Source organism: Porites lutea, chromosome 1 (genome assembly GCF_958299795.1).
Source record: "Porites lutea chromosome 1, jaPorLute2.1, whole genome shotgun sequence".
NCBI lineage: Eukaryota > Metazoa > Cnidaria > Anthozoa > Scleractinia > Poritidae > Porites > Porites lutea.
In genome coordinates this window covers 13,062,108-13,083,187 of record NC_133201.1, presented here as the reverse complement: position 1 = coordinate 13,083,187, position 21,080 = coordinate 13,062,108, and the positions used below count along the sequence as shown (strand labels likewise).

Genomic DNA, 21,080 nt, shown 5'->3' with positions numbered 1-21,080 from the left:
CGTATACTTGCGTTCTTTCCTGCTATGTGGGGTTTTTATTCCCAAGTATATGACCATTTTATTACAAACGCGGATATATATGCGCACAAAAAAGCCCATAATGGCTGTGGTCACACTTGGGATTTGACGTTGGTAAAAGGCTTTAACCGTGGTAAAAAGGATGTAAAAAAACTTTACTATAGTAAAACTCATTAGTTGACTTAACACGTTCCAGATGGTTTCCCAACAGAAATGTGTCACTCAAATGATGAGCCTGAGGACAGGTGATAATTCTTACGACATTCCATGAATGTTTTATTTTTTATCCAGTTACGTGACTGTCTGTACATCATACATTCACTGAAAATTGTGCCGCTGCTTATACTGTTTCTATCCCATTATTTTCTCGGCCAAATATAAGCGGTCCATGCTGAATTACTTCGCGGCCGTGATCGTCTGAAAAACCGCCTGGTGGGATTACGAAACTATTGAGGAACGGTGGAACTCTAAAGTGAAAAGAACATGAAGGATTCAAAAAAAGCGTGCCACCAAAATCCATATTCAGACAATAGATAGAAAAAATTTGGCTACACGGAATAAAAAAAAACACTTGAATTGAATGATTTACTTCTAAATTTATGCTCGACTCAGAAATGAAACACGCACATTAGAGATCCAGAATTTACTGTGGACTTGCCTCGAATGAAAGCGAAAATTTTCTGAGTCACTGTGACATCTCTACTGTACTGTTTGGCACGAAAAAAGGAAAAGAATAGGCTGGCAGCGCTGAAAATACATGTATAAGTATTCAGCAATGTGACACTTAGAGAACGCATCTCAAATAATGCGACTAGAAGTCAACTGAATAAACAAAGTTTAGATATACCAGCGATAAACCATATCGTTTTAGGAAAGTTTACTATAGTAAACTTTGCTTTCATTCTACCGCCGTTGCCACCGCAACAGACTAGATCTGTGTTGACCATAGTTAAATGAGAAAAACCGGTCACATTAGAAAACGTGTTTACAGTAGTAAACTCGACTTTACTATAGTAAAAAAAGCCCAAGTGTGACCACAGCCATTATATTCGTTACAAACAAGCATGCGTATATGGGGTCACAGAAAGTCGTCGTATAAGAGGCACCGAATTATACCGTCAGCAAAAAACTCCTTCATGTACGATGGAGCAGAAAAGTAACTTCAGTTTGAATTCAGCATGGCCGCGTTTATGAGCAAGATTTGGTTCTTATTCATTGCCCTCACAGTAGTGGTGGTTGTTGGCTCCCCGACAACGGATTTGTTGGAATCCGTGGATTGTCTCTTGAGAGACTGTGTACGCTATTTCACGAATGCTGACCGAAACAACGATCGATTCAGTTAGAAATGAGCGTCTGACAGGCCAAACACGACTCATAAGCTCGTGTGATAATGTGAAAGATGACCTTGAGAGTCTTCTTGAACCGATCGGTTTTTCTTCTTTTCTCTCTCTCGCGCGAATTATCACCTTTTCTCCTCCACGAACACGTTCTCAGTCTCCTAATCTCAAAGCTTTTTATTCTTTTCCTCCATTCACTCTATAAATTCCAGTGTTTCTTGTCTGGTATTCTCACACTTAAATAGCCTTCCACCTGCCTCTGTTTCCTTGCTCGTCCACTTTAATCGTGATTTTCATGATTATCTAACTCGTTCTCGTTCAACTTGCATAAAATGTCCCTCAGGTATCACTTTGCTATTAGTTCTCAAGCCCCGATTACTATATTTGAAAGGATATTTTATTTATAACTTCAGTTTGGCGTTTTTTTGCAGCCAATGGCAGATAAGTATTTTCGATTATAGCTATTAGTATTTAAACAGCTAGTTTCGCTCTCTGCACCAAAGACTTTACCATAGTAGCAACCGACGAGGAACTGCATTCTTGCAGAATTCATAACATTCGCATAGACACAACAGTAAATTCCTACGAAGGAACAAGACATCCCGCTTTAGTTTAAAGACTCACTTCTGATCCCCCCGAAAATTAAATGGACTGCATCAGGCTATCAGCGGGTGAGAGAATGATCTTGACTCACGCAGAGCATAATTCTTCATACTTGGCCGGTAGCTTTAGTTTAAGCTAACATGTACCACTCAAATCTCAAGGTCTCACTATCCGTGAAAATTCAAAATCCTTGAAACAACACTTATGAGCTGGGCCCAGCGTCATACTGACATAGTAGCCCAGGAGGGGCGGGGGGGGGGGGGGGGGTTGGCGAGTGTCAATTTTTCAACTTAAACCATGGGTTACCCCTTAACCTTTTATATACCATTTTTCACGATTTCGTATACCTTCTATTGACAAATGGTAGTCCTTTCACATACCTTGCTTAGAACTTTGTATCCCTTTTAACTGCGGGAAACCCGCACTGTCATAAAATAGGAATCAGTCACAAATTTAGAACGCTTTCTCGACGGGTAAGGGGTTGGACCTCGGGGTGGAGCCTCCCCGTACAAATATTTGTTGAGTACCTCTCCGGGACTTCGGGTGGAGCCTCCCCGTATAGGCCATCATAAGGGGTACCCTCCCCCCGGGCATAGCAGGAAATTATCACATTCCCGGACAAAGAAACTTACATGCATACATGTAGTTATTCCGCAGATCCAGGATTTACAGAGAAAACCATACAAACTAAAATTTTTATTTCGCCGTAATAGCGGAGCTCCAGTCTGCAAGTTAATTATGCACGTTTGTAAGATTTGAGACAATGATCTGACCTAGTATCAGGTTTGATATAAGCTTACAGAACTTTAAAAAGCCTTTAGATATATTTTCTCACCGCAAATAGAAAGAAAACGTTCGGAAGAATATTTAGTTATAAATTTTCCTGTAGAAAGAAAACTTTGAGCGATTTTCTTGCCTCGAGTTCATCTTTGAAAAAAGCAAACACCGGGAAGCCGGCTTAAAACATAAACTTAAAGACTCAGGATTTTTAGAGACACTTTAATACTTGTCGTCGTGAATGAAAATTGCTGTCTCTTTAAATGTTTCACCGAATTATATTTCTTTCAATGATTGTTAGAAGTCTCTTTTGCAATTTTAATCGCTGTGCCGTTTGTTTTCAGTCTTTCACGAACGTCGCTTGCATGAGTACTCAAAATGTCGCGCGTATCAAACGCTTTTCAAGATTACACATCGTTATAAAGCCATGAAATAAAAAAAATTAACATAATAAATTCGTTGTTACGTTGAAGCGTAACTCTATTAATGTTCATTCACACACTCGACCGCTTGTCAAAAGTGAGAGCCGGCTGGCCGTATAGGTGATTTTGGAAATTTTCTGAACGGTTTCGCTAAAAGCCAACGATTGATCGTCCTGAATATTGACTGAGTGCAATTTGTCTTGAAAAACATTGAAAGACTGCATTCTGTCCGAGGTCTGTATGATAAATACAGCGCCTCATAGTACTGTTTCACCTCAGATGTGATGTATAAAAAGTGTAAAAGGTTGGTTTACACACCTCCAGATTTGTTGGCAAGATTTTGTAAAGTAAACTTATCGAACGCAAAAGATTCAGCCTGATTTGTTTTCCAGGCCTAATCTACTGTGATCAAGAACCGTTATGGCTCTTGAATGTGATGGAAGATGATTGCTATTTTTTGGGTGAACATATAAGTCAACTTGATGTGAGATGTTTCACTCTAAAATCACTTAGCTTTTCCCTCAAAAGCCACGTGAATGTGCCCTTAAGTTAAATGATTTGTGGATTACAAGTTTATTGTTTGATTTAAATTATATATTTATTAATGGGAGCTTCGCTTTTTAGCCCTGGCTAAATTTATGTATATTACTAAATTAAAGCTGTAGGCTTAAACAGAGGTCAAAGAAAATTAAAACACCTTACAACTGCATCTGAGGTCAACTCCAATCAGGAACACCTAAAGCTGCTAAAGAAGCATAAACCACAGGAAATGATTACTCAGTATGCATGTATTCTCTGTAGTGCTAGTAACTTTAACTTTATCTTTATTATTCCATCTTTCATTTAGTACAAACTCAGTAAAGCCAAAGCCGGGGGCTTATACGACCTGTGGTCAAGATGACAGAAATTATTTATATAGAAATGAAGACTGAAGGCTAAATTACAAAACTAAACAAGATACAAAACTTAAATTAAGTAATGCAAGCAGTCCTATAGCAGTACTAGTGACAAATAAACTATGATAATCCTGCCCTAATTCAATTCAGGCTTAAAAAGTAAAGTTTTAGTTTCTTTTTAAAATCAGTGGTGGTTACAGGCTGTCACGGACAGTCAAGGGGATATCAGTGGGATAACCTTGGCCAAATAATCGGGGCTTGAGAACTAATAGCAAAAATTGATACCTGAGGGACATTTTATGCAAGTTGAACGAGAACGAGTTAGATAACCATGAAAATCACAATTATAAAAGTGGAGGAGCAAGGAAAGAGGTGGAAGGCTATTAAAGTGTGAGAATACAAAACAAGAAACATGGAATTTATAGAGTGAATTTAGGGAAACTAAAAAAAGCTTCGAGATTACGGGGCTTAGAACGTGTTCGTGGAGGAGAAAAGGTGATAATTCGCGCGAGAGAGAGAAAAGAAGAAAAACCGATCTGTTCAAGCAGACTCTCAAGGTCATCTTTCACATTATCACACGAGCTTATGAGTCGTGTTTGGCCTGTCAGACGCTCATTTCTAACTGAATCGACTGTTGTTTCGGTCAGCATTCGTGAAATAGCGTACACAGCCTCTAAAGAGACAATCCACGGATTCCAACAAATCCGTTGTCGGGTAGCCAACAACCACCACCACTGTGAGGGTAATGAATAAGAGCCAAACCTTGCTCGAAATTAACACGGCCATTGCGGCCATGCTTAATTCAAACTGAAGTTACTTTTCAGCTCCATCGTACATGAAGGAGTTTTTTTTGGTGACGGTATAATTCGGTGCCTCTTATACGACGACTTTCTGTGACCCCATATACGCATGCTTGTTTGTAACGAATATATTATGGGCTTTTTTTGTGCGCATATATATCCGCGTTTGTAAGTAAATGGTCATATACTTGGGACAAGAGACTATAAAGGGGACAGAGAGGGCATCCCCCATATACACCCTATTCCATAGGTAATTCGTCTCGAGTTATTTTTAACATCACAGATCTCAAGGGGGATTAGACAACAGCCAATCACATAGCGCGAATGTGTTTCGCGTGGATGACCCACGCTGAGAGTCACGCGTCCTTCACGAAATGACGCAGAACAAAATGGGGGAAGACGCGGGGAGCGATTTTGCTATTCCTTTTGTCGACGAAAACGACTACAGCGAGATTTCTGCGAAAGCTGTGTCAGCGAAACCGAAATTAAAAAAGAATCGCCCTTCCTCTCTTGTATAGAGCTAAAAATTAGAGCAGGGAAATCCTTAACACACTGAATATTCTCTCAGGATCATTTATAATTTACAGTTTGAAGAGAGCAATTTCTGGTTTGATGTTTATTTTTTTCAGTCTTTATAGCGATTATTCCTACCCACTTACTTTGTCAATTGTAGGCGAACCCTCCTAAAGCTGAATTTCAAGGGACCATATTCAAGCTCAGAAAGAGAAATAAAATTTCGTCGTTGCTTATTTACGTCCTCCATAAAACGCGAAATTAGGCATTTTCACGTCGTAGTCGTGTAAAAACGGGAAAGAAATGAACAAAAAAGTGTGTTGCACGTGCGAAGTTGTTGTTTTGCTAATTAAACCTATTGTTTTTTTGACGTTCTAGTTGTCGTCCGCGTCGTTGGATCTTAAACTCCCTAAATTGTACAAACGACCGGTCTCAATAGACCGGCGAAATTTCTCATTTTATTAAAGCACTGAGGTTACGACAACTTCGAGTTAAACTGATTTCACGGGTTGTCAAAGAGTCCAGCGATTCCTTTTTCCCAGGTGAGCGCCGACTCATTTCGCTTCAATATTCAGGAATGCTCTCGATTTTTTTACGCTTTCATTGCCTCTCGCCCGACATGTTTTGCACGGCGTTTGGTCATGCGAAACCTCCACGAAACATCCACGCCTCGCGCGAGGTAACTTTATCCCGATTCTAAAAATAACTCGAGACGAATTACCTATGGAATAGGGTGTATATGGGGGATGCCCTCTCTGTCCCCTTTATAGTCTCTTGACTTGGGAATAAAAACCCCACATAGCAGGAGAGAACGCAAGTATACGTGGCAAAAAAAACAAAGCCTTAAAAAAGGAAACCGGGGGACACTGGAGAGAGTGGTAGGTGAATGAGAGAGGAAAAAAGAGAAAGAGGGGGATAGAAAAAGATAGAAATTGAAATCCTCTTCTATTACCACAGTAAGTATTCATTACCGATGTATATATGCAATACTCCCCATTGTCTTAGAGGACAATAAGACGGATTCATAATTAATGACACAGAATGCAGGATTAATGTATGGGGTTATACGGAAATTTTTTCCATTTATTAACTTCCAAGAAAATTATCAAACTGCCGAAATATATTTCTACACATATCATGTTATTCCACTCAATAAAACAATAATGTAATTATTTTGTCAACTAGCTTCTTCCAATTTAATTCCCTGACCGCTACCGTTTCGACTCAAGTTACGCATCTTTACTAATAAAATAAAAGTGATACCTTTCCATAACTATAATAAGTCTTAAGCAGCAAGCGTGTATCATGTTCCTCACCTAATACAGTGTGTGGTCCTTGGTCCGCGCGTAAAAGTCATTAACTTGAATATCTTACCCGAATCTTCATGTAACGAGCTGAAATACTCCCTGAAGATAGCTTTTATGTTCCTGTCGATAATCCTGAAGTTTCAAGTTCCAGACATAATTATTTTGCTTGGAATTCGCAAAAAGGCGACCGTTTTCGATGGTCCTTGGTCCGCGAATCTGGTCCTTGGTCCGCGTCTCAGGTAAGCATCACGATAAAAACGTAAAAATGTTATAGTTTCCACACGAAAACGTGATTTTCACAGTATTTCTTGTATTTTTTTCTTTTCTTGATGCAATCAAGCTAAAGTTTTTTTCGGAAGATGTTGTGAGCATAAAATAATCTGCTTTTCTTTTAAAGACTTCACACAACAGTCTCCTCGAGTCTCCCACACGAGCGTCGACGAGCGGTTTTAGCGCGGTCGAAAATAATTACCAACAACTCTGTATGTACTCGAGGTATTAAAAAAGAGAACTTGTAGACATGTATAGGGACGACTTTCAAAACATTCTTCGAAAACAAAAGCTGTCGCTTTCGCGGACCAAGGGCATCGGGGACTTGCGCGGACCAAGGACCACATACTGTACATGTTTTTTTGGCAGGTACAAAAAACGTCCATTGAACTTTGTAAGCGAAAGAATAAAGCTGTTTACAAAATTAATAATACTCGCCTTACCTTTCAAACTTCTAAAACAACAATTTATAGGCCGCAAACTTCCGAGTTAAAGTCCATATCTAAATTTCAATTAATGTTTTCTTGGAAAAACTTTGAAAAAAATATGATCTTTTATACTCTACCTTGAAGCAGGTGAAACAGAACTCATAAATTATGAAATACGTGTGTTGTACCGTTCGCGATAGCCGAATTAGGTCAAATGTCTTGAAGCAACAGCTGCACTAAAATATGCACCCCTCAATAGCTTCATCACTGTACTCAGCGTTTGAATCATGAAGATATTTCAATGTTACGCTTCTAAACACCTTAAGTAATAAAAGACGTAAAAATTGTGAAGAATCAAGATGACGGTCTCTAAGTGCGCTTGTTTGACCTTAAGCAGTCATTAGCTGTTAGATGCCAAAATCTCATTGGTTCTTACGCATCAACTCATAGTACCTTCAACCTTATTGGCCCCTGCCACAAACATCCGAACGTACAAAGCCACAAAGCGACAAAGCCACAAAGATACATACACCCAAACCACTGATATATGAGCTATTTTTTCAAAATAGCTCAAAAACCAATCTGCATGAGATGTACAGTCACACAGCAGGCACGTGAAAGAATTCGAGTTATCACACAGTAATCTAGTAAACAGGATTAGAAAAATAACTCATGCACTCAATTTGCACGTGAAGATGTTGGACTTTACGAGATTACTTTGCTCAAACGATCATCTAACATCTGCAATAAAATTATGTATCATTTAATGTTAAGATTGATACCTTAACATCATTACTGATTTCTACTCATTCCACTCAATAAAGACCTCTGGAAAAATTCATCTAGAAAAATTAGAGGTGGTCCACAGGTGTTGTCCATGGACCGGGTTCACGAAAGGGGTCCATGGACTAGGTCCACAGAGGTAGTCCATGGACCGGGGTACATGTTTTGTATACGTCCTTTGAAAATTCTGAGTCGTTTTAGAATTTTAACCACATTCTTTTCAGTTTTCTTTAATTGTTTGTCAATAAACATTGTATTGTATATGTATTCATAATAATTGATTGTAAATTGTTTGACTGTGCCAGTATTCATCAACCCATTACAATATTCACTGACCTGATACAAATGCTGATAGCAACAGTACTACCTACAATACAAGTGACAGTATTTATTAATCCATAACTCTTACCTTCAGCGAGTGCCTGAAGTCACAGTATACCCACACTTCTTGCTGGGCTTTCTAGAAAAAAACAGTTGGGACTTTTAATGGGGCAGTTGTTACATCATACATAATGAGGCACCCTAAGACAAATCTTCAAATGATACCTAGAGCGGTTTTCACTTGACTGTCGTAAAACCAAAACCAAAGTAAATACACTAGCCAACCAAAGGGCGTAGTAAAACCAAAACCAAACCAATTCCTCAATTACTTTCGACAGTCAAGTGAAAACCGCTCTATTGAAGATTTAAAGTAAAAACTGTGTTTACTCAGAAGAGCTCAGAAGAGTGCAATGGGACTTTTAAGTACAACTACCATTACTTGCACATAGGAAGTTTTAAATAAACGCCGCCCGTAACCTGTAAAAAAGGGCCGCATGGACAAGACATAATATTTAGTTCCTAATTTAAAAATTAATTATATAGAGGATATTACATGGTGGCGCGAAGATATGAAGACATTGATAAAATAATGGAGGGAATTCCGGAAATGACCGAAATTGCGTCATCGATAAACTCACGTATGAGATTATGGAAAATAAACCACTCGGGTCCCGGATGGAGTTTTTATGAATTTTACGAGTGGTATATTTTCCAGTAAAACACTCGTGTCTATATAAAATTAAAAAAAATTAAATATTCAAATTAAATATTCAAGGACCGTATCTGAGTTTAGAAAAAGATAAAGAAACTTTTTGTGTTGTTATCACCTACTCCGTAAAGCAGGCGCATGAAATTAGGAAGATTCATGTTGCAGTCGTGCAATGATGGCTAAAAAATGTGCAAAAAATCGTGCTGCACGTGCAAAGTTGGTGTTTAACTAATATAATCTTATTGGTTTTTTTGCCGTTCTCGTTGCCGTCGCCGTCGTTGTTGCCTAAGCTCCCTTTTGTTGAGATGCAAAAAATTTTGCTACCATGGTAATGTGACGTCACACTTCTCATCTCTATTGGCTATAGCGAATTAATACCATAATATTCTTTAAATTTCCGTTTGGGTGGCGCGCCCATGTAAACCCGACTTTTGCTTCTCTGCAGGATTTGCACGTGCAGTTCGTGCAAAAAACAAGTTAAATAAAGTAAGGTTTATATGAAAAGCCACCCAAATGACAGTTTATGGTATTTTCCGCGCCGGCCAATTAACTGTTTTTTGAATCGGAAGCAACACACAGCAGTAAAAACTGAATTAACATGGCTCCTGCATGTAGCAGGAGTATGAGCATAAACTACTGGCGGATATTTAAAAAATGTTAAATATGAAAACCTCTGACAGGGGCACCCAACGTCAATTTTCGGAAAATATCTGTTTGGAAGACGATTTGAGATCTAGAATTTTCGGAACATTTTTTTGTAAAATTCTTGCTTGTTTACCTCTCCTAGGATTTTCGAACGTCTAAAAAATGGTATAATTGCCCATTTTTAACGGCTTTTTACCCTAAAAAGGTCACCTAAAATTTTCGGGAGTCTTTTTTTCTGGCTAAAACTTTCGAGAAGGTAAGTTTTGATCCCTACAATTTTCGGATCACTAGACTTTCAGCTAGGAAATCCGAACAGATGAAAAATTTTTAGGGGATAAAAATATGCTTATATCTACCGTTTAAATACTAAAATACGTTTAACAAGCTATGTTTAAGTGGTTTTGAACTATACTCTCGTTGGGTGCCCCTTCTCTGACATCACAGCAAGGTTTGGAGGAATTCATAGTGTTTACAAAGCCAAAGTGTACTTTTGAATTGGCACAATTACCAATCGCTTTCGTTTTCAGAATAAGCATGTTCAGGCACTAGACATACTTGTCCCCAAAATTAGAATTGGCAGCTCGTTCTGCCTCTAAACAATTCCCTGTTAAAATTCTAAGATTTGAAAGCTGAATTCTGGAAGACTTTCTAGTCATGGTCTTCTGCTTTAACGATTTCTCTGAAGTTTATTTGCCATTATACTAACTATATATCAGTAAAAGCTTTTATACAAAAAAATTCAGCCAAAAATATATTCAGCAAAATTTATCTCTACACACGATTTCCTTCAAGGGTCCACTTACACCTAATCTCGTAAAAATGTTCATCAGCACTCGCAGTAGAATCAAATTGTAAATGACATCACAACAAAGCTTTACTGATTTAATTATATGATATCTCTCGCCTTAAGCTTTTCTGATTCGCTAGTTTCATTTCCTTAGACAACGCCTATTTTTACGTAGAAAACGCGTGGTCTCTTAACTTTAGCTGTAGTTGGATTTTGTCGTCTTCATGTGTACATCGTTGTAGTCTATTTGGATAGTTCATTTTTTGGTACTTTAGAGGCAAGCGGGAACCGATATTTAAGTACATTTTACCTTCTGTAGTTTTGTCTACCTGGCGACTAATAAAGTTTAGTAAAATCCATTATCAATGCTGTGTTCTGATTGGTTGAACTACTTCTAGGCTATATGTTATAGCCCACTAGTAGCGAAGAGCGCCGGATTTTTGGCGGCAAAAAGGGATTTACGTCTAGCTTTAACCAGCTAAAAGTTGTTTTGTTTTGATATTTTTGACCAAGTAGTTGGATTTTACTAAAACAATTGGCCTCTGAGTCAATAACCCATTCAGCCTTCGGCCTCAGGGGCTATTGACTCAGAGCACATTTGGGCTCGAGGAATAATTGTTAAATATTCCTGCAAGAAGTTATTGTAATACTCAGTATCTCGCATTGTTACATGACTAGGCCTTTTTGAGTTTCAAGTGGGTTTTACCTTTAGTTCTGCGTGGGAATTTCATTTCTTATTAGTTTATTTAGTTTTCGTGCCTTTGCAAACGTAGTCCGTTCTCAGATTTATTTTGTTAGTTTCTTAGTATAGTATTATTCGCAGGAAGCAACCATTATTGTTTTGGGAAAGATTCTTTACTACTGCATACCCAAATTTAAGTTGATTTTATTCCTTTCATGAAGTGTATTTAGTCTAATATTCTAGTTGGTAAATTTATTATTCCTGTATTTCAATAAGTATATTTCTTTTGTCTTATTACGCGTTTTTGGCAAGGTTTTTATTACCGGAACAGCTACGAAAATGAAAATATGATTGGAATAACGGGAAAAAATAACCGATTCCCATTTTTGGATATTTTAGGGAATTTAAAGAACACCCACAAAAATCCCAAATTTGGAAGAGTGAGACAAGTCCCAATCAGCGAACTTAGTTGGGAATTCCCTGGTTGGGACTTGTCTCACTTTGCCAAATTTGGGATTTTTATGGGTATTCTTTAAATACCCTAAAATATCTAAAAATGGGAATCCGTTATTTTTTCTTGTGAATGTTTAATAGTAATGTCATCTGTTAGCCATACCATAATTGTAATTTAGCTTTTTGTAAATTTGTTCCTTGATTAATTTTGAATTACAATATCCTTGGCGTCAGAGCTTGAATGGTGACTGATCAGTTTTGCTGAGGGATGAGGAGAGAGAAAGGAAAAAAGGGAGGGGATAAAAGAAGAGAAGATGGTGGGCGGGAGGTCGAGGGGGGTGATTATGTGAGGGAGGCGATTAATCGAGGGATGGCTATTATTTGAGGAATTGCGGTACGACATAAAGTTTGTCATAGCTTAATGCGCCTGGAATAAGAACAGAGCAACAATAGCACCTTGAACTTCAGATCTGTGGGTCCAGTGGTTCAAGTCTGACATCCCATTGTGTTATTGCCTTACACAAGAACGATTTAATGACTGGCCCTAAGGGGAACAAGTCCTAAGTGGGGCAAATCCTTAACTGCTGAACTTTTATCTCCAAAATAAAAACAAAACATATCACTATATAAATATTTTATTTAGATTTTCAGCTTTGGGCTGACCGGCACATAGATTTCCTGCAGCAGTTTCAAGGTACTCAACTAGATTGATCATTTATCCCATGCGTGGTAAGGAGTTTGTGAGTTTTTTTTCCACCCTAGGTAATTTGATTGTTTTGACAAATGGCACTTGGCAAAGTGTGTTTGAGTTGAGTTTAAAAAAGAACTTTGTTTGACCATGTCTTTCTTCACAACATACTGTTAAGGGTTTAAACCCTGCAATGGACTAGCTAGCATCCCATCCAAAAAGGACTAACTGCAATACATGTGGTTTAAGGTTCTTCATTTTATACCACTTAAAAAAAACAAGAAGGACTTCTGGGACTGTTACTGGCGACATTTTGGCTCAAGTTCTCTTCTTGTTTCTAAACTAGTGAATGCTACAGAAACCAGCTGTGGCTGTGTGCTGGGCCTGGTGTGGCCACATATGTGCATGTGTGTCTTCCCTTAACATACATGTGTGAAAACTGATTAGGTTTATAAACCTGTAAATATACTCAATCTGCAAAGCAGTGGAAAAAATTATTTTAGGTGTCAGTAAAAAAATTAGAATTATATAATTATGACTTTATGCAAAATCACACAAATGACATTTACTTACTCTAGCTGTTTGGTTAAAAAGGGCAAGGGCAGTTAGAAGTAGTAAATGTATGAGTAAGGGCTCATTTCTCAAGCAGTTGCTGCTGGTAATTGTGCCTATGAAAATTACCATAGCATTAATGCAAAGAATTACAAAGAATATGCCTGAAAAAAAAATGTTGAAATCAAAGATTAGTTTAGGCCTCCATGTTATGATATGATTCTGTGCTGAAACCAACCTGAAATTTCCCATTGCAGTGAGGAAGACATCCTTCTCTCATCAATGAACACACCTTCTTCCAAACCTGATCCACTGTTACTTTACTCTCTGTGGTAAAAAACAGCAAAACTTTCCTCATTAATTCCTTTTTGATCATCATCATGCCATCAACAGCATTTAATCAAAAGGGAAAAATTTGGTATAGTGTGCCACATAGGCCTTCTTTAAAAACTTGTTGTAATTAATTATCCAAGTTAAAGCCTGTTAGCTCCCTAAATACATGCAGTGGAATTGCTTTTGAACATTTTACAGGAAAGATAATTGTAAGTTACAATAGAACAACTGAAAATAAAACATAGACAAAAAGTTGTCAAAAAGATGTAGTCATCATGTCAGTGACATCTTGACAAGGACAGTTGACACTGTTAATGGACACTGGCAGCTTGTACGAAGCTTGCTTGGATACCTTCAGATGGAAAATTTTGTTAAAATTATGATTTTTGGCTCACAGAATTAGGATTTAGTGTGATCTTTGCAAGGAAGAAAGAAAATTGGAAAAGACTAAGTGTTGGCAGAGAAATGACCATTTTTCATCTGTATCAGAATTAAAAGTTACTCTTTTGATTGACAGCCCAATAGCGTTTTTCACAGGAATTTCCATGAGGCTGGTGGATGAATATCAGGAATGCGTTTCCTTTAGTTAGCGACTCAACGCAGCATTGTTTTTTTCTTGTTCACGTGGCCAAAAATGATTAAAATGTCCATGTCCACAGTGAAGGGCAAAAAGAACATCAATGAAAAATGACTTAACAGTCAGCCTTGCCACTTCAGATAAGTCAGATAAAGGATCTTACTTCCAAGACTGGTCTGAAGACAGTGAATACGACCGGGAGTTCAATGAATCCATTTGTTCAAGCCAGCAGAAAAATGAATCAAAAGAGCAGAAAGAGTCTAAAAAATTCAGGAACATATTAAGCGTTACAAAAGTCAGGTCCCACTTTGTTACACTGAAAAAGTGAAAATAAATTTGTAATGAAGAAGGCAACCCATTGCATGTAACCATAGTTTCAGACTGCATAATTTGTAAAGAAGAATATTAAAGAAGCAACAACAACAATTTCTTAAACAAATTTTTGATAGGCAATTGACAAATATAATAACAGCAAATGTAAAGAACGTTTCGGCCATTTGTCTTAGCTGAGTGGAGTGCTTCATGTTTACTTAGTGTAGTCCTGTTGGTAATAAAATTATTTCATCCTTCTTTCTATGTTAATAGTTGGCTCAGTGGAAGCCGCAAAATTGTCTTTTCTTTTTTTCCATCAACCCACTGGTTTGGTTTTCTACCAAGCAGTGGCTGCAGTCTTTCATAATTTCCACAGCCTCGAAAGTGATCTCACTATTGATCCCAATACAAATGTGGCTAAAGTAGAAAAGTGAAGTTGTTCAAAAATAAAAATAGCACAAAAATTCAAAGTGCTGACTGGCCCAGACTCCCGAGAAGTATTTGTGGGCCGAATTTGTTTATGAAGAAAGGGACTTTCTTAACTGCATTCTTCTTGACTTATATTTTTCGCTCAGAGGGGACACTTTAAGAAGCTAAGACTTTGACGGTATTTGTTTGATTGACCTAGGATTTTGCTTTCAAAAGCTGATTCGGACATTCGCAAAAATCCTAAAAAAATCAACAGTGCAATTTTTCAAAAAACAGGTGATTTATTAGGAAAGGCTTTAATTTGATATAGGCTTTTAAGTATTTGCAGCTTAATCGGAATGCACTACAACTCTTGCATGTAAGAAACCCCTGAAGGTATTGCAAAAAAATTACGAAAGTTCCTACTTTGGCATTTGTGCAACAGGTAGCCCAGTAATCATGGGACAGAAACCCACTTTCAGCCTGTGCACCAAAATTAAACTGCTCTGTGATTGGGAAGAATATGGAATCAGAGAGAATCTGTCATGTAGTGATGAGAAAATGGTGTTGGAGATAGAGAGTAAGGAGGGGGTTAAGACACATGACTTACACTTTTACAATCAATGCAAAAAGACAAAATTCAATAAAAGCAAAATAATAGAACAAACCAAAAAGGCAGAACAAAATGTAAATTTCTAAAGGCCAATTTATTTTAGCAAATTCAGTTAAGTTATACAGTATATTCACAGATATTTTTTTTGGATGTTACTGATGTCTACATTAAATTCATGAATTCATGATACTGCCTGTCCACATCTGCCTTACATCAGCCGCTTTCCTCCCCCTATAACTAGGTTTTTCACCAATAAGATTAATTGCTTGATGGCTAAAGCATACAAGTGACCATTAATGAGAGGACATGGCTGTGAGCAGAAATTTTTAGCTGTACTATGTTTAGTTGATAATCATCAACCAACCAGTTTTTCTCCACCCTAGTTATGAATTAACTTTCAAGTGTACCTTTTAAGGAGACTACCCCTCTACTTATGATCCACTTGCCACGCTGACAGTCTTTCACTCTGTACTTCTCCTTCACTTGATCCAGAATAGTTTCTCTAAATTTTGGCAAAGCAAGGTCCATTTTTGTCCTGTCCTTTGTACAGATTTTAGGACTGGCACACCAATGCTACAAAAAATATAACATCTTTTATATATTAATAACATCCTTAAAGTATCTTTTTTTAAAGTAAAGCCAAATTCATTGTATCACGTGCGCTGCACGTTTTGCAAACTTCGAAGGAATTTTGAGTTTTTCTATTCTGTCAATCATAGTAGCGGACCTCTTAGGAAACACATGTTTACTTGTGATTGGTGCATTTCGATACAATTTGTTTGTTTCTGTGTTTCACGGTTCATTGCTTGTTATCACCCTCTTTTGGGCAATAATCGACTAGTTTTCTTCAAGGATTTTTCTGATCTTTCTTATTTTTGTCTCTTGCAAGAATAAAGCATGTCTGCCTCCTCCCCCTTACAAAAAGTCCACTCATCATCGCGATTTCCTCCGCTATTCTTCAGCAGTCTAGAGTCATTCTCAGTTTTATTTTTGCTGGCCAAGCTGGGCGAGTGCTTTGTATCATGATTTGCATTAACTCCGCCCCCACTCAAATGATTGACGGAACAGAAAAAACCCATTTGAAGTTTGCCAACACGCGCCGCTATACAACGAATTTGGCTATAAGACCAGCAAATATCTCTTATGGAAAGTATGAAGTTCAGCTGCTTATCCTAAAGATACCAGAAAAACTGCCAGCTATCCATTAGTTTGTAAAGGATAACAAATTATCATTAGTGTATGAAGAAAGTCACCTATCTCGAGGGCCAGGTTGGCGACCAGGCATGAAAATCTAGTTGCCACTGAGTAAAAGCTGGCTGCATTGGCGACCCTACAGGTCGCAACGTCGAGCCCTGTACAAGGCCATGTGCTTGATGCCCATAACTAGCTGAAGCTAGTCAACAGGGGCACAAGAGGAGAGAAAAGTCATTACAGAAAAAAAAAGTGAAGATTTCAAAGATCTTGAAAAGGGTTTTCTGTAATTTACTTTCAAACCAATTTTGATGGTACACAGTTCCAAATAATTTATATGGCACCAAAGATTAAAAGCAAATTATTGATGCTTTAATTTTTTTCTTGTTGTATGTACATAAATATTTTTATTGGTGACAGATTGAGTCCGGTAATTATGAACAAGTAATAGTTTCTTAAACATATTCTTAATATTACCAGGAGCAATGTTTAAATGGTTGTCATACATTAAGATACTCATTTGCCCAAAGAATAAGAACAAAATGGGTAGGCGTTTCACTTATTAAGAAAGAAATTGTAACATTACATGCATTCTTGGATTGGCAAAAAACATGAGTCTATGGGCTAGTTTCTGCATGTAAGACTAGCAATTTATGAAGATGTGTTTAGCAGCCCCAAGCCAACCACACACTCTGTAATTTAAGAACACTGAGATCAAAGAGTGGTATACAGTAAGAACTTCAACTTCAACTTCAACTTCAACTTTATTTCATAAGACTATTGGTTACAATAGACTGGCCAGCAAAATAGCAATTGCTAATCTAGACAGACCAGTTAAAAGAAAAATAAATTGAAAGAAAAAAAAAAAAAGGAAAGGAAAAAGAAGGAAAAACTACAATTTTAAGTTACAATAAATAATATTCTATCACAGTTTTGTTTTAATTACATTAAATCTGAACAAGCAAACAAACAAATACTTTAATACAGAAATCACTAAACTATTAATCGAACTTTTTCAACTATCAAGGGCGTCTCAATATAGTCATCTTCTCTTTTTAAGATATCCGAAAGCAATCTGTGAAGTACTTTCCTAAATTTCTTTTTAGGAAGATCTCTAATATGACAAGGCATCTCATTCCAAAGTTTTACACCAAAGCGAGACAAGGAGTTTTTGTGTATTTCCAGCTTTGAGCTTTTGACGTGAAAGTTACCTGAACTAGATGATCTTGTATAGTATGAATGAATTGTGGGGGTTTTTCAAATAAATTGAGCAGATTTGTTGGTGAATTGTTGTTGTTAATATCGTGCATTAGATTAGCCACAGTTTTATAATACATAAATGACACTGGTAATATGTCAGCGTCGATAAATAGAGGAATGGCGTGTTCACATATATCCGTAAAATACATCATGCGAAGCACTTTCTTCTGGAGAATTAAAATTTTATTGAGGGACGTCTTGGATGCCTGACCCCAGGCAGCAAGACCATAGTTTAGGTGTAAATCAGTTGACTAATTTTTTGGTGCATGAGGCTTGTTATTTTGTTTCAGTACTGTTTATACATGTAACCTACTGCAGGTTCGTGTTTAGATAAGAACTGTTTTTCATTTGTATAGAACAAAATTGCTATCATGAACTCCGTGTTTTGAAGGTATAGTTTATGATTCTTATGTCGGGTGTCTTGAAAATAAAGACCCCAAAAATTTCAAAACAAAGACCACCCAATTTTTTAATATCTTTTTATAGGAGGGGGAGGGGGGGGCATTCTTGTACAATAATTGGAAAAGTTTAAATTAAAAGTTTAAGTCCTCTGTACTCTCTCATCGTTTTTGTCACTTCCCTGCGAAATTGTCTTTTTCTGGGGGTGGAGTTTGTCTTTATCGGGGAGAGGGAGGGGGGAGGGTGAGTGGGTGAGAGCTATGTTCAGATCTTCTTCGGAAATCGCCTTTTTTGGAAATCTCAAGTGGATCCTACATCATTTCACGTACCATAAATGGCTTATCGTTGGATACCTGGATTAAATTTAGCCTGGGTATCAGGCTTTTCTAAGGGGAAAGGGGAAAAAAGAAGAAAGGCCTGAAGAAGATCTGAACATGGCTCCACGATTTCTAGGGACATGATTTTGTATTACTCAATATTTAAGTCTATTTTCAAATTCCATCTCCCCCACCCACCCCACTCCCCTCAATAACGACACACTCCACTGTCAGAAAAAGGCAATTTTGTGGTGAAGTGAAAAAAAAGGAGAGAGAGAGAATACAAAAAGAAGACGTAAACTATTAATTTATCAAACTTTTCCGATTATTGTACAAGAATGGCCTCCCTTCCCCCTCCCATAAAAAAAATATGTTAAAAAATTGGGGGTCTTAGGGGGCTTTGTTTTCAAGACACTCTCTTATGGTCTGCATTATGATACATGTAGAACAAAATCACTGGCGTGATAACAGTGTTTAAACAAATTTTAGGGTAAGAACTTTTGAAAATAATGTTTTTGAAGGAAAAATTTTAAAAGGTTTTTCTAAGAAATTAGATTCAGCACTTTTATAATGTTTGGCAATGAATTGTGAGACCATATCAGTCTATAACCGAAACTGTGAGTTTCATGATCAAACCATGAGACTTGGCAGGACTGAATATAATATCATACAAGGCAGACTTAGTACTTCTTAGTATTACACCTACAGACAACTATAGGAGTACAACTTATGGATCGGAGCAAGGTTCAACTGTCCAAGTGTGACAAGCAATTACATACATTTTCATTACTTACTGATTCAGATAATGGATTGTCGACATCTTGTAACAACTTGTTCTCATTTTCATTGCAACTTCCACTAGCAACCGTTGCTGTAGGGTTACGTTTGGGCTGTGTTGGTAGCTTATTATCTTTACTGTAAGGTGTTTGTAAATAAGATGACCTCATTGCATCATCTGTTTCCTCAAACTCACTCTCACCATAACTCTTCCTCTTCAGTTCATATCGTACGAATGATTTTCCTGAATAAACTGGTGCAAACTCAGGGAGATAGCCACTCTGTGAGGGTAGAGTTTTTGTTTTATCATCATTTAGCAGATTTAATGTGCAGTCTGAGTGAAAAGACAAATTTGGAGGTTCAAATTTGAAACAGAGAGGAACTGACTTTATGCTGCCTACAAAACACAGAAAAAAATGAATGTTTTAGTTAAATATTAGGTGTGCGAAAAGTACATGTATACTAATGTGGCCAGAAATGTCTTGTTCATAGCTCAAAACCATAACAAGTCCACTACAATAATTATTTTCTTGATAGTCAGAAACACACCTAGGGTGCATACCATTTACATGAATCACCTGTTTTTACCCAGTAAATATCTTGTCCATATAAACATAAAATGTAAGAATTTTATGTTTTGGGAGAACATCCCACTACAAAGTTTATCCATATCAGATAAGCAGATGGAAAAAAAAAAAGAAAAATTGCATCGCCTTCAAATATATAATAAATCTACAGACACACGTTAATAGCAGGGAAGGACTAGAAGGAAACCAAAGAAGCACACAGGCTAGTATAGTCCACCCAATTTAAAATTAGATTACATTGTAAAAAAGAGAGAAAAAGAAAAGTATCACATATAAATAAAATGTATCGTTAATTGCTATAATTTCATGCCCAAGTTACATGTGGGTGATCAGGATCAAAGCCTGTTATCTTATTCTTATAAAAATCTCTGTAATGTTTTTGAAGCATAACAGGCTCAGGTCTTCGAAATAAAGGTTGTCCGGTAAGTTATTCCATAAATAACGAATTCTATTAAAAAAAGTTCTCTTGAGGAATTCAGTTTTAACTAAATTAAATCTAAGTTTATTACTTGAGAATGAGCTTAGTCTCTTATCAGAGCAGAACTGAAAATAGGAGACAAATGAACAATAATTATCATAGTGACCACACTTGAGTTTGTAAAAAGTTACAAGGTCTCTGACTTCTCTTCGGTAAACCAACAGAAGTAGATCAAATCGTTTGAGCTGCTCGTTGTGGCTTAGCTTGGGCAAGAAAACTGTTGTGGCAGGTCAGTGGATCCCTCCACTAGCTTTATCATAGAGATAGACCTCAGGCTCCAGATTTCCGAGGCATAGTTAAAGTGGGTTAGGGTTAGGGTTAGGGTTAGGGTTAGGGTAAATACTGCTCACTTACACTAATTGTACAACCTATAAAAAAACTAGCATCTTATTAGCTTTATTAACCTGTGCATAAATGTGTTCATTAAAACAAGTGTCAAAGTTTATTAGAACACCAAGATCACACTGAGCGTCAACTCTATTTAAGGTTTTAGTTCCAATGGTATAATATATGTAATTGGTTCGCATTTTCTTGTCATCGAGCATAACAGGCATTTGTCTGTGTTAAAGACAAGCTTCCATTCATCACTTCATTCAACTAGATTATCAATATCACTTTGTACTGATTCACAGTCACTGACAGATCTTAAAGTATGAAAACACTTCGCATTGTCAGCAAATAAAGCCAGAGATACTTGAGTGAGACAAAGCATATCGTTGAGAAATAAATTATGACAAAAAAGCAGGCCCAAGCAGGGATCCCTGTGGGACTCCTAAGGTGACAGATTACCAGCCTGAGTGTTTGCCATCTATTACCACACATTGCATCCTGTCTGTC

The 21,080-nt window shown here is 37.2% G+C and overlaps 1 protein-coding gene across 2 annotated transcripts in view; it reads right to left on the bottom strand.

Moving 5' to 3' along the window:
• LOC140945582 (uncharacterized) overlaps positions 1-21,080 on the bottom strand; it is a 37,407-nt gene that overhangs the window by 9,975 nt on the left and 6,352 nt on the right. Inside the window, exons 2-5 of one of the 2 annotated variants that reach the window (XM_073394597.1) lie at positions 19,196-19,575; positions 15,642-15,807; positions 13,230-13,318; positions 8,564-8,614 (exon numbers count right to left, since the gene is read on the bottom strand). In XM_073394597.1, coding sequence (XP_073250698.1) covers positions 8,564-8,614; positions 13,230-13,318; positions 15,642-15,807; positions 19,196-19,575 — 686 coding nt within the window. The remainder of the gene's footprint in view (positions 1-8,563; positions 8,615-13,229; positions 13,319-15,641; positions 15,808-19,195; positions 19,576-21,080) is intronic. The other variant, XM_073394605.1, reaches the window with a different exon arrangement.